This window comes from Panulirus ornatus, chromosome 18 (genome assembly GCF_036320965.1).
Source record: "Panulirus ornatus isolate Po-2019 chromosome 18, ASM3632096v1, whole genome shotgun sequence".
In the NCBI taxonomy this organism is placed as follows: Eukaryota; Metazoa; Arthropoda; class Malacostraca; order Decapoda; family Palinuridae; genus Panulirus; species Panulirus ornatus.
Window position 1 is genome coordinate 59,915,470 of NC_092241.1, and position 14,824 is coordinate 59,930,293.

Genomic DNA, 14,824 nt, shown 5'->3' on the forward strand with positions numbered 1-14,824 from the left:
TGGTTGAACGGCTAATCTGAATCAGAGAGATGTTTGGTGTAGTTACGTGTTATCATGTGCTGATAATAATGCCCATCCTGTGAACGTACCACAAACGTCAAACCGTATTATAAGTATGACTCTTAACATATGATTACATGAATGGATACACATATCTGTAATCCTCAATATATCCAGGCTAAAGTTTGGCAATAGTTTATCATCTTTCCTTTCAAACTATATCGATGATTATTTCATTTTAGCCATCAATCACACTTTGAAATGCAAACGGACTAATATATCACATTATGAAAAATTACATAAAACATAGAAATATCTTACCTGTAATAGCGTGGAGCAGACTGCCAGATTGCTACCACATTTGCTTCCTTTTCACTCACAGTAAAATAGCAGTAGATAAAGAAGCATATTTAGTTTACCAGAAAACTAGCAAATACATATAAAAGAAAATTTATATACGATATGTTTTTCATTTAAGAATGTTCCTTTTCGATTGAGTCTTGACTCTATCACCAAAGGTTCAGATGATGTTATGGGGGCGTTGGTAACTGTGTAGCCAGCTGTGCGCAGTGATGTCATCAGTTGTGTTGTGGAGGTGTGTAGAAGTGGCTCATTCCCTGTACCGCCCTATGTTCTCTGTGTCACCCTCTCTCCGCTCTTTGTGAAGCTAAAGGGCGCCACCAGGATGACCAATAGGGAGGTGTCTATTAACAGTACCAATGCTGAATTTGGAGGTGGTGGAGACGCTGAGGCAGCGGTAGGCGTGAGTAAAAAGGTGAGTCACTATAGCCTCAAACTTCATGCTCTATATATCGCGTTACTGGTAGCTTAATACAGATGTTATTGTGCTATGTTGGAATGTAGATAGTATACTACTATATGCTGTGCTAAGAACTAGAAAATTTATGTAGTTATATCAAGTGTACATGCTTATCCCATTCAAATTTTATATTTTGCAGAGTAAAACCCCAGAATTTTAGGTAAATATGTGTTTAAAAGACTGGCATTTGTTATTCAAGATAAATTTGGTAATTTTTCTGCGTCACCTCATTAATTGATTTTTAATTTTCTCAGGGCAATTGATTTGTTACCTACTAAGAATGAGGAATCTGTGAGGAGAGAAGAACTGCTACATCCAATAACCACTCCCTGTCCCTTTTTCCTTTCTTCAATCTTGTACAGAGTGGGGAAAAGCCTCAAAGACCAGATGATTTTTTTTTCATATTTTGTGCCACTTTATTTGTGGGTTATTAACACCTTGCGTACTATAATCAGAAACAGCACTGAATACACTTTAGAGAATTTAAGGGTGCATTACACATGCACATAAAAAGTGTACCAGACTAGCCAGGTTGTGGGGGTTCAATGGGCCTGCAGGCTGCTGCTTCGGAGAGCCTGGGTTCAGCCTGGGCTATTGGGGTGAAGACCCCAAAGACTTCACCAGGTATTCACTAGCTTTGGGAAAGAAATTTTTACAATTATTGAGCTTCTTACAGTATTGTATTCTGACATGTTAATGGATGGATCATAATATTCACCCAGATATTTGTCATTTTCATGTTAAAATTGAAATTTTTTTTGCATCTCAGAAAACATTTTCAATGATTGCAGCAGCCTTTGTTTAAAAGATTTAGGCAATTAATCCACAGAGGAAGACGAAATGTTAAAAGCAGTGTGAAAGTTTTGTTGAAAACTGCCAGACTAGGGAGCCTTGCCTAACCCCCTGTTACCCCAACTTGAGCTTAGTAGTCCTTGACTGGGAGTTCTGTCCTTTGGCTCCCTGACTGAAGCCCACTAGCCCTTAACTCTGGGGATCTGCCTTCCAACCTATTCTACCTTACCATACTCCACCTCAGGGGTTCTGCCATCTGGACCTCCTGTAGAAAAACAGAATCATGAAAATGCCATTTACCTTATTAACATGGATGGAGGGAGTTTGTGGAAGGATTGTAAAATTTCTTATTTGATTCCAGATGACTTTTGAAGTGTGAAGTTTTTCTGATGTGTTTTGGAACTTGTGCCTTAGCTTCCCCTGCATAAGTGTTTGAAATTCGCTGTACTAGCCCTGCTTCCTGGATTCATAGTCTCTTGTTCATAAGATACTTAAGCTTATTATAAAAGTCCCAATGGTCTGGAATGATTATTTTCCTGGACAGGTCCACTGTTACTCTGCTGCGAGTGTTGTTTCAGTTCTGTGAGGAACAGGAACCAAAGAGAATTTCTTACTCTCGCTCTCATTTCTGTGAATATTAATGCCCTTCATTCGCATGGCCCATATTGCATTTTCTTACTCATACTTAACTTTCATTAGCTTCATCAATAATTCCACGACCACCAAGCTTTTCAGAGTTCAACTCGCATTGATTAGTATCCCACTTTGCAACTGAACAAATCCTAGCCCACATTGTTTCATGGAGGCAAGCACTGCAAATTCTACTCATTTAACAGTTACATCAGGAAACATACCCTTGTCAAAGTTGCTGCATAATTAGGTGTGATTTGGGAAAAAGAAGTTCATACTGATTTGCTGGACAAATGCTCCATTAGTATTCTCTCCATGTTAGCATGGTAGTGCAAGGAAACAGGCGAGGCATGGTCCAACCCACCCATATACACATGCATGTACATAAACGCCCACACATGCACATATTCATACATATACATTTCAGCATATACATACACAGACATATACATATATACAAATGTGCATATCCATACTTACTGCTTTCATCTGTTTACCGTCGCCACCCCTTCACAAATGAAATAGCATCCCTCCCTTCAGTGAGGCAGCACTAGGAACAGACAAAAAAGACTACATTCGTTGACACTCAGTCTCTAGCTGTCATGTGTAATGCAACGAAACCACAGCTCCCTTTCCACATCCAATCCCACAGACCTTTCCATGGTTTACCCCAGATGCTTCTCATGCCCTGGTTCAATCAATTGACTGCATGTTGAACCTGGTATGCCACATTGTTCTAGTTCACTCTATTCCTTGCATGCCTTTCACCCTCCTGTATATTCAGGTCCCGATAGCTCAAAATCTTTTTCACTCCATCTTTCCACCTCCAGTTTGGTCTCCCACTTCTTCCCTCCACCTCTGACACATATATCCTCTTTGTCAATCTTTTCTCACTCATTCTCTCCATGTCTCCAAACCATTTCAACACACCCTCTTCTACTCTCTCAACCACACTGTTATTATTACCACACATCTCCCTTACTCTTTCATTACTTACTCGATCAAGCCACCTCACATCACATATTGTTCTTAAACATTTCATTTCCAAAGCCTCCACCCTTCCTCCACACAACCCTATCTATAGCCCATGCCTCATAACTATATAACATTGTTGGAACCACTGTTCTTTCAAACATACCCATTTTTGCTCTCCGAGATAACGTTCTGACCTTCCACATGTTCTTCAACGCTCCCAGAACCATCACTCCCTCCCCCATCCAATGACTCAATTCCATTCCCATGGTTCCATTCACTGATAAGTTCACTCCCAGATATCTAAACCATTTCACTTCCTCCAGTTTTCCTCCATTCAAACTTACCTCCCAATTAACTTGTCCCGGGAGCGGGGGGCCAGAAATTCTCCCCTCCTTGTATTTTTTTTAACTTTCTAAAATGGGAAACAGAAGAGGGAGTCACGCGGGGAGTGCTCATCCTCCTCGAAGGCTCAGACTGGGGTGTCTAAATGTGTGTGGATGTAACCAAGATGTGAAAAAAGGAGAGATAGGTAGTATGTTTGAGGAAAGAAACCTGGATGTTTTGGCTCTGAGTGAAATGAAGCTCAAGGGTAAAGGGAAGAGTGGTTTGGGAATGTCTTGGGAGTAAAGGGTTAGTGAGAGGACAAGAGCAAGGGAAGGAGTAGCAGTACTCCTGAAACAGGAGTTATGGGAGTATGTGATAGAATGTAAGAAAGAAAATTCTCGATTAATGTGGGTAAAACTGAAAGTTGATGGAGAGAGATGGGTGATTATTGGTGCATATGCACCTGGGCATGAGAAGAAAGATCATGAGAGGCAAGTGTTTTGGGAGCAGCTGAATGAGTGTGTTAGTGGTTTTGATGCACGAGACCGGGTTATAGTGATGGGTGATTTGAATGCAAAGGTGAGTAATGTGGCAGTTGAGGGAATAATTGGTATACATGGGGTGTTCAGTGTTGTAAATGGAAATGGTGAAGAGCTTGTAGATTTATGTGCTGAAAAAGGACTGGTGATTGGGAATACCTGGTTTAAAAAGCGAGATATGCATAACTATACGTATGTAAGTAGGAGAGATGGCCAGAGAGCGTTATTGGATTATGTGTTAATTGACAGGCGCGATAGAGAGACTTTTGGATGTTAATGTGCTGAGAGGTGCAACTGGAGGAATGTCTGATCATTATCTTGTGGAGGCTAAGGTGAAGATTTGTGTGGGTTTTCAGAAAAGAAGAGTGAATGTTGGGGTGAAGAGGGTGGTGAGAGTAAGTGAGCTTGGGAAGGAGACTTGTGTGAGGAAGTACCAGGAGAGACTGAGTACAGAATGGAAAAAGGTGAGAACAATGGAAGTAAGGGGAGTGGGGGAGGAATGGGATGTATCTAGGGAATCAGTCATGGATTGTGCAAAAGATGCTTGTGGCATGAGAAGAGAGGGAGGTGGGTTGATTAGAAAAGGTAGTGAGTGGTGGGATGAAGAAGTAAGATTATTAGTGAAAGAGAAGAGAGAGGCATTTGGACGATTTTTGCAGGGAAAAAATGCAATTGAGTGGGAGATGTATAAAAGAGTTTGGTAAAGTTTGTGAAAGAAGAAAGTTAAGAGTAAATGTGAATAAGAGCAAGGTTATTAGGTACAGTAGGGTTGAGGGTCAAGTCAATTGGGAGGTGAGTTTGAATGGAGAAAAACTGGAGGAAGTGAAGTGTTTTAGATATCTGGGAGTGGATCTGGCAGCGGATGGAACCATGGAAGCGGAAGTGGATCATAGGGTGGGGGAGGGGGCGAAAATTCTGGGAGCCTTGAAGAATGTGTGGAAGTCGAGAACATTATCTCGGAAAGCAAAAATGGGTATGTTTGAAGGAATAGTGGTTCCAACAATGTTGTATGGTTGCGAGGCGTGGGCTATGGATAGAGTTGTGCGCAGGAGGATGGATGTGCTGGAAATGAGATGTTTGAGGACAATGTGTGGTGTGAGGTGGTTTGATCGAGTAAGTAACGTAAGTTTAAGAGAGATGTGTAGAAATAAAAAGAGCGTGGTTGAGAGAGCAGAAGAGGGTGTTTTGAAATGGTTTGGGCACATGGAGAGAATGAGTGAGGAAAGATTGACCAAGAGGATATATGTGTCGGAGGTGGAGGGAACGAGGAGAAGAGGGAGACCAAATTGGAGGTGGAAAGATGGAGTGAAAAAGATTTTGTGTGATCGGGGCCTGGACATGCAGGAGGGTGAAAGGAGGGCAAGGAATAGAGTGAATTGGAGAGATGTGGTATACCAGGTTGACGTGCTGTCAGTGGATTGAATCAAGGCATGTGAAGCGTCTGGGGTAAACCATGGAAAGCTGTGTAGGTATGTATATTTGCGTGTGTGGACGTATGTATATACATGTGTATGGGGGTGGGTTGGGCCATTTCTTTCGTCTGTTTCCTTGCGCTACCTCGCAAACGCGGGAGACAGCGACAAAGCAAAAAAAAAAAAAAAAAAAGAAGAGAGAGGCATTTGGACGATTTTTGCAGGGAAAAAATGAAATTGAGTGGGAGACGTATAAAAGAAAGAGACAGGAGGTCAAGAGAAAGGTGCAAGAGGTGAAAAAAAGGGCAAATGAGAGTTGGGGTGAGAGAGTATCATTAAATTTTAGGGAGAATAAAAAGATGTTCTGGAAGGAGGTAAATAAAGTGCGTAAGACAAGGGAGCAAATGGGAACTTCAGTGAAGGGCGCAAATGGGGAGGTGATAACAAGTAGTGGTGATGTGAGAAGGAGATGGAGTGAGTATTTTGAAGGTTTGTTGAATGTGTTTGATGATAGAGTGGCAGATATAGGGTGTTTTGGTCGAGGTGGTGTGCAAAGTGCGAGGCTTAGGGAAAATGAGTTGGTAAACAGAGAAGAGGTAGTAAAAGCTTTGCGGAAGATGAAAGCCGGCAAGGCAGCAGGTTTGGATGGTATTGCAGTGGAATTTATTAAAAAAGGGGATGACTGTATTGTTGACTGGTTGGTAAGGTTATTTAATGTATGTATGACTCATGGTGAGGTGCCTGAGGATTGGCGGAATGCGTGCATAGTGCCATTGTACAAAGGCAAAGGGGATAAGAGTGAGTGCTCAAATTACAGAGGTATAAGTTTGTTGAGTATTCCTGGCAAATTATATGGGAGGGTATTGATTGAGAGGGTGAAGGCATGTACAGAGCATCAGATTGGGGAAGAGCAGTGTGGTTTCAGAAGTGGTAGAGGATGTGTGGATCAGGTGTTTGCTTTGAAGAATGTATGTGAGAAATACTTAGAAAAGCAAATGGATTTGTATGTAGCATTTATGGATCTGGAGAAGGCATATGATAGAGTTGATAGAGATGCTCTGTGGAAGGTATTAAGAATATATGGTGTGGGAGGCAAGTTGTTAGAAGCAGTGAAAAGTTTTTATCGAGGATGTAAGGCATGTGTACGTGTAGGAAGAGAGGAAAGTGATTGGTTCTCAGTGAATGTAGGTTTGCGGCAGGGGTGTGTGATGTCTCCATGGTTGTTTAATTTGTTTATGGATGGGGTTGTTAGGGAGGTGAATGCAAGAGTTTTGGAAAGAGGGGCAAGTATGAAGTCTGTTGGGGATGAGAGAGCTTGGGAAGTGAGTCAGTTGTTGTTTGCTGATGATACAGAGCTGGTGGCTGATTCATGTGAGAAACTGCAGAAGCTGGTGACTGAGTTTGGTAAAGTGTGTGAAAGAAGAAAGTTAAGAGTAAATGTGAATAAGAGCAAGGTTATTAGGTACAGTAGGGTTGAGGGTCAATTCAATTGGGAGGTGAGTTTGAATGGAGAAAAACTGGAGGAAGTGAAGTGTTTTAGATATCTGGGAGTGGATCTGGCAGCGGATGGAACCATGGAAGCGGAAGTGGATCATAGGGTGGGGGAGGGGGGGAAAATTCTGGGAGCCTTGAAGAATGTGTGGAAGTCGAGAACATTATCTCGGAAAGCAAAAATGGGTATGTTTGAAGGAATAGTGGTTCCAACAATGTTGTATGGTTGCGAGGCGTGGACTATGGATTGAGTTGTGCGCAGGAGGATGGATGTGCTGGAAATGAGATGTTTGAGGACAATGTGTGGTGTGAGGTGGTTTGATCGAGTAAGTAACGTAAGGGTAAGAGAGATGTGTGGAAATAAAAAGAGCGTGGTTGAGAGAGCAGAAGAGGGTGTTTTGAAATGGTTTGGTCACATGGAGAGAATGAGTGAGGAAAGGTTGTCCAAGAGGATATATGTGTCGGAGGTGGAGGGAACGAGGAGAAGAGGGAGACCAAATTGGAGGTGGAAAGATGGAGTGAAAAAGATTTTGTGTATCGGGGCCTGAACATGCAGGAGGGTGAAAGGAGGGCAAAGAATAGAGTGAATTGGAGCGATGTGGTATACCGGGGTTGAGGTGCTGTCAGTGGATTGAATCAAGGCATGTGTATGGGGGTGGGTTGGGCCATTTCTTTCGTCTGTTTCCTTGCGCTACCTCGCAAACGCGGGAGACAGCGACAAAGCAAAAAATATATATATATATATATATATATATATATATATATATATATATATATATATATATATATATATATATATATAAAGTGCGTAAGACAAGGGAGCAAATGGGAACTTCAGTGAAGGGCGCAAATGGGGAGGTGATAACAAGTAGTGGTGATGTGAGAAGGAGATGGAGTGAGTAATTTGAAGGTTTGTTGAATGTGTTTGATGATAGAGTGGCAGATATAGGGTGTTTTGGTCGAGGTGGTGTGCAAAGTGAGAGGGTTAGGGAAAATGATTTGGTAAACAGAGAAGATGTAGTGAAAGCTTTGCGGAAGATGAAAGCCGGCAAGGCAGCAGGTTTGGATGGTATTGCAGTGGAATTTATTAAAAAAGGGGGTGACTGTATTGTTGACTGGTTGGTAAGGTTACTTAATGTATGTATGACTCATGGTGAGGTGCCTGAGGATTGGCGGAATGCGTGCATAGTGCCATTGTACAAAGGCAAAGGGGATAAGAGTGAGTGCTCAAATTACAGAGGTATAAGTTTGTTGAGTATTCCTGGTAAATTATATGGGAGGGTATTGATTGAGAGGGTGAAGGCATGTACAGAGCATCAGATTGGGGAAGAGCAGTGTGGTTTCAGAAGTGGTAGAGGATGTGTGGATCAGATGTTTGCTTTGAAGAATATATGTGAGAAATACTTAGAAAAGCAAATGGATTTGTATGTAGCATTTATGGATCTGGAGAAGGCATATGATAGAGTTGATAGAGATGCTCTGTGGAAGGTATTAAGAATATATGGTGTGGGAGGCAAGTTGTTAGAAGCAGTGAAAAGTTTTTATCGAGGATGTAAGGCATGTGTACGTGTAGGAAGAGAGGAAAGTGATTGGTTCTCAGTGAATGTAGGTTTGCGGCAGGGGTGTGTGATGTCTCCATGGTTGTTTAATTTGTTTATGGATGGGGTTGTTAGGGAGGTGAATGCAAGAGTTTTGGAAAGAGGGGCAAGTATGAAGTCTGTTGGGGATGAGAGAGCTTGGGAAGTGAGTCAGTTGTTGTTCGCTGATGATACAGCGCTGGTGGCTGATTCATGTGAGAAACTGCAGAAGCTGGTGACTGAGTTTGGAAAAGTGTGTAGAAGAAGAAAGTTAAGAGTAAATGTGAATAAGAGCAAGGTTATTAGGTACAGTAGGGTTGAGGGTCAAGTCAATTGGGAGGTGAGTTTGAATGGAGAAAAACTGGAGGAAGTGAAGTGTTTTAGATATCTGGGAGTGGATCTGGCAGCGGATGAAACCATGGAAGCGGAAGTGGATCATAGGGTGGGGGAGGGGGCGAAAATCCTGGGGGCCTTGAAGAATGTGTGGAAGTCGAGAACATTATCTCGGAAAGCAAAAATGGGTATGTTTGAAGGAATAGTGGTTCCAACAATGTCGTATGGTTGCGAGGCGTGGGCTATGGATAGAGATGTGCGCAGGAGGATGGATGTGCTGGAAATGAGATGTTTGAGGACAATGTGTGGTGTGAGGTGGTTTGATCGAGTAAGTAACGTAAGGGTAAGAGAGATGTGTGGAAATAAAAAGAGCGTGGTTGAGAGAGCAGAAGAGGGTGTTTTGAAGTGGTTTGGGCACATGGAGAGGATGAGTGAGGAAAGATTGACCAAGAGGATATATGTGTCGGAGGTGGAGGGAACAAGGAGAAGAGGGAGACCAAATTGGAGGTGGAAAGATGGAGTGAAAAAGATTTTGTGTGATCGGGGCCTGAACATGCAGGAGGGTGAAAGGAGGGCAAGGAATAGAGTGAATTGGAGCGATGTGGTATACCGGGGTTGACGTGCTGTCAGTGGATTGAATCAGGGCATGTGAGGCGTCTGGGGTAAACCATGGAAAGTTCTGTGGGGCCTGGATGTGGAAAGGGAACTGTGGTTTTGGGCATTATTACATGACAGCTAGAGACTGAGTGTGAACGAATGGGGCCTTTGTTGTCTTTTTCTAGTGCTACCTCGCAACCTTCAGGGGGTAGGGGGATGTTATTTCATGTGTGGCGAGGTGGCGATGGGAATGAATAAAGGCAGACTGTGAATTGTGTGCATATGTATATATGTATGTGTCTGTGTGTGTATATATATGTGTACATTGAGATGTATGGGTATGTACATTTGTGTGAGTAACGTGTATGTATATACATGTGTATGGGGGTGGGTTGGGCTATTTCTTTCGTCTGTTTCCTTGCGCTACCTTGCAAACGCTGGAGACAGCGACAAAGCAAAATGAATAAATGTACATATGAATATATATATATATATATATATATATATATATATATATATATATATATATATATATATATATATATTTTTTTTTTTTTATACTTTGTCGCTGTCTCCCGCGTTTGCGAGGTAGCGCAAGGAAACAGACGAAAGAAATGGCCCAACCATGGAACCATGGAAGAGGAAGTGAATCATAGGGTGGGGGAGGGGGCGAAAGTTCTGGGAGCATTGAAAAATGTGTGGAAGTCGAGAACATTGTCTCAGAAAGCAAAAATGGGTATGTTTGAAGGAATAGTGGTTCCAACAATGTTGTATAGTTGCGAGGCGTGGGCTATGAATAGAGTTGTGCGTAGGAGGGTGGATATGCTGGAAATGAGATGTTTGAGGACAATATGTGGTGTGAGGTGGTTTGATCGAGTAAGTAATGTAAGGGTAAGAGAGATGTGTGGAAATAAAAAGAGTGTGGTTGAGAGAGCAGAAGAGGGTGTTTTGAAATGGTTTGGTCACATGGAGAGAATGAGTGAGGAAAGATTGACTAAGAGGATATATGCGTCAGAGGTGGAGGGAATGAGGAGAAGTGGGAGACGAAATTGGAGGTGGAAAGATGGAGTGAAAAAGATTTTGAGTGATCGGGGCCTGAACATGCAGGAGGGTGAAAGGCGTGCAAGGAATAGAGTGAATTGGATTGATGTGGTATACCGGGGTCGACGTGCTGTCTATGGATTGAAACAGGGCATGTGAAGTGTCTGGGGTAAACCATGGAAAGTGGTGTGGGGCCTGGATGTGGAAAGGGAGCTGTGGTTTCGGTGCATTATTACATTATAGCTAGAGACTGAGTGTGAACGAATGGGGCCTTTGTTGTCTTTCCCTAGCACTACCTTGCACATATGAGGGGGAAGGGGGTTGTTATTCCATGTGTGGCGAGGTGGTGATGGGAATAAATAAAGGCAGAAAGTATGAATTATTTACATGTGTATATATGTATATGTTTGTGTGTGTATATATATGTGTACATTGAGATGTATAGGTATGTATATTTGCGTGTGTGGACGTGTATGTATATACATGTGTATGTGGGTGAGTTGGGCCATTCTTTCGTCTGTTTCCTTGTGCTACCTCTCTAACGCGGGAGACAGCGACAAAGCAAAATAAATATAAATAGATATTGATATACATCGAAGTGACGTAGCTAGGGCGCCATTTGGTAAATATACGATTGTCCAAGACAAATAACGAGCGTATCATGAACTTATTGTGTGGACAAGAAGGTGAGTTGTTTGCAAATCTTATCAACAATAAAGTTATCCAATTTGTATGGACCGTCAGTAATAGTAAGATTATAATTTTCATACATATTCGCCATTTCCCTCATTAGTGAGGTAGCGTTAAGGAGAGAGTGAGCCTAAGAGGGAAAGTCCTCACTTGGCCGCGTCATCAGTTCCTTCTTTTGGAAAAAGAAAAAAACAAGAGAGGAGGATTTCCAGTCCCCTGCTCCCCCCCTGTTTAGTCGCCTTTTATGACATGCATGGAATATGTGGGAAGCATTCTTTTTCCTTATCCCTGGGGCATGTGAAACGTCTGGGGCAAACCATGGAAAGGTCTGTGGGGCCTGGATGTAGGTAGGGAGCTGTGGTTTGGATGCATTACACATGACAGCTAGAGACTGAGTGGGAATGAATGTGGCCTTTTTTGTCTGTTTTCCTGGTGCTACCTTACTGAAGCAGGGGCTAGCGATGCTGTTTCCTGTGGGATGGGATGGTGCCGGGAATAGATGAAGGCAAGCAAGTATGAATATGTACACGTGTACATTTGTGTATGTCTGTGTATGTATGTGTGTATATGTTGATATTTATATGTATGTATTTGTGCGTGTATGGGCATTTATGTAGATATACATGCATATGAATGGATGAGCCATTCCTTGTCTGTTTTCTGGCACTACCTTACTGATGTGGGAAACAGCAATTAATTATGGTAAATATTCATATTTGCTTGCCTTCATCCATTTCCGGCACTACCGCCCCACAGGAATTAGTATTGCTACCCCCTGCAGCAAGGTAGCACCAGGAAAACAGACAAAAAAGGCTACATTCATTAACACTCAGTCTCTAGCTGTCATATGTAATTCACTGAAATCACAGCTCCCTGTCCATGTACAGACCTTTCCATGGTTTACCCCAGATGTTTCACATGCCCTGGTTCAGTCCATTGACAGTATGTCGATCCCGGTATACCACATCATTCCAATTCACTGTATTCCTTGCATGCTTCTCTCCCTCCTGTATGTTTAGGCCCCTACTGCTCAAAATCTTTTTCACTCCATCCTTCCACCTCCAGTTTGGTCTCCCACTTCTCCTTGTTCTCTCCACCTCTGACACATGTATCCTCTTTGTCAATCTTTCCTCACTCATTCTCTTCATATGTCCAAACCACTTCAACACACCCTCTCCTGCTCTCTTAACCAATTTCTTTTCATTTCCACACATAAGAGGCTGCAGTCATGGACAAAAGTCCTTCTCTAGGCCAGGCTTTAATTGAAATATAGAGAGGATTATGAATGAGAAAAGAAGACAGATTTTGAAGGAAGTTGAAAAGCTTTTCTTTTAAAACATCTTCAAAGAAGTGCAGGGTCATAGTTATTTACTTCATTGCCAAGAACATGTAGTCCATTTTACAATTTGCCTCACTAAATTGTGAGATTGACAGCTATATGCCAAATATATTGATCAAGGATAATTATTGCTGATTGAGAAACAATGATGGAGTCATCATCACTCCGGCTAATCGTTTCCTACACTTCTGAATATTTTGGAATTATTCTTATTCATGAAATGCACAGGTAATCATTCAGGCCGGATGTGTGCAAAAGGCGCAATTTTCAAGCTGAGCATACATAAAAGATAGCTTTTAGCATAGTTCTTTATAGTATTATTATGCTTTCATGTCATGTATAAACAAAAGTAATATTCAAAAGACAGCTTGTGTCACTCCATGATTTAGAAGTTTCCTTTTCTCAAGATACACTATTTTTTATCACCTAGTATTTTTATTATGGAAGTAAGGGGAGTGGGGGAGGAATGGGATGTATTTAGGGAATCTGTGATGGATTGCGCAAAAGATGCTTGTGGCATGAGAAGAGTGGGAGGTGTGTTGATTAGAAAGGGTAGTGAGTGGTGGGATGAAGAAGTAAGAGTATTAGTGAAAGAGAAGAGAGAGGCATTTGGATGATTTTTGCAGGGAAAAAATGCAATTGAGTGGGAGATGTATAAAAGAAAGAGACAGGAGGTCAAGAGAAAGGTGCAAGAGGTGAAAAAAAGGGCAAATGAGAGTTGGGGTGAGAGAGTATCATTAAATTTTAGGGAGGATAAAAAGATGTTCTGGAAGGAGGTAAATAAAGTGCGTAAGACAAGGGAGCAAATGGGAACTTCAGTGAAGGGCACAAATGGGGAGGTGATAACAAGTAGTGGTGATGTGAGAAGGAGATGGAGTGAGTATTTTGAAGGTTTGTTGAATGTGTTTGATGATAGAGTGGCAGATATAGGGTGTTTTGGTCGAGGTGGTGTGCAAAGTGAGAGGGTTAGGGAAAATGATTTGGTAAACAGAGAAGAGGTAGTAAAAGCTTTGCGGAAGATGAAAGCCGGCAAGGCAGCAGGTTTGGATGGTATTGCAGTGGAATTTATTAAAAAAGGGGGTGACTGTATTGTTGACTGGTTGGTAAGGTTATTTAATGTATGTATGACTCATGGTGAGGTGCCTGAGGATTGGCGGAATGCATGCATAGTGCCATTGTACAAAGGCAAAGGGGATAAGAGTGAGTGCTCAAATTACAGAGGTATAAGTTTGTTGAGTATTCCTGGTAAATTATATGGGAGGATATTGATTGAGAGGGTGAAGGCATGTACAGAGCATCAGATTGGGGAAGAGCAGTGTGGTTTCAGAAGTGGTAGAGGATGTGTGGATCAGGTGTTTGCTTTGAAGAATGCATGTGAGAAATACTTAGAAAAGGAAATGGATTTGTATGTAGCATTTATGGATCTGGAGAAGGCATATGATAGAGTTGATAGAGATGCTCTGTGGAAGGTATTAAGAATATATGGTGTGGGAGGCAAGTTGTTAGAAGCAGTGAAAAGTTTTTATCGAGGATGTAAGGCATGTGTACGTGTAGGAAGAGAGGAAAGTGATTGGTTCTCAGTGAATGTAGGTTTGCGGCAGGGGTGTGTTATGTCTCCATGGTTGTTTAATTTGTTTATGGATGGGGTTGTTAGGGAGGTGAATGCAAGAGTTTTGGAAAGAGGGGCAAGTATGAAGTCTGTTGGGGATGAGAGAGCTTGGGAAGTGAGTCAGTTGTTGTTCGCTGATGATACAGCGCTGGTGGCTGATTCATGTGAGAAACTGCAGAAGCTGGTGACTGAGTTTGGTAAAGTGTGTGAAAGAAGAAAGTTAAGAGTAAATGTGAATAAGAGCAAGGTTATTAGGTACAGTAGGGTTGAGGGTCAAGTCAATTGGGAGGTGAGTTTGAATGGAGAAAAACTGGAGGAAGTGAAGTGTTTTAGATATCTGGGAGTGGATCTGGCAGCGGATGGAACCATGGAAGCGGAAGTGGATCATAGGATGGGGGAGGGGGCGAAAATTCTGGGAGCCTTGAAGAATGTGTGGAAGTCGAGAACATTATCTCGGAAAGCAAAAATGGGTATGTTTGAAGGAATAGTGGTTCCAACAATGTTGTATGGTTGCGAGGCGTGGGCTATGGATAGAGTGGTGCGCAGGAGGATGGATGTGCTGGAAATGAGATGTTTGAGGACAATGTGTGGTGTGAGGTGGTTTGATCGAGTAAGTAACGTAAGGGTAAGAGAGATGTGTGGAAATAAAAAGAGC

General features: G+C 42.2%; 1 protein-coding gene across 1 annotated transcript in view; it reads left to right on the top strand.

Moving 5' to 3' along the window:
* The first annotated feature begins 443 nt into the window (after positions 1-443).
* The window catches only part of LOC139755173 (solute carrier family 12 member 9), a 290,342-nt gene continuing 275,961 nt past the window's right edge, over positions 444-14,824 (top strand). The window contains exon 1 of the mRNA XM_071673343.1: positions 444-775. Within this exon, the coding sequence (XP_071529444.1) occupies positions 686-775 (90 nt within the window). The 5' untranslated portion in view covers positions 444-685. The remainder of the gene's footprint in view (positions 776-14,824) is intronic.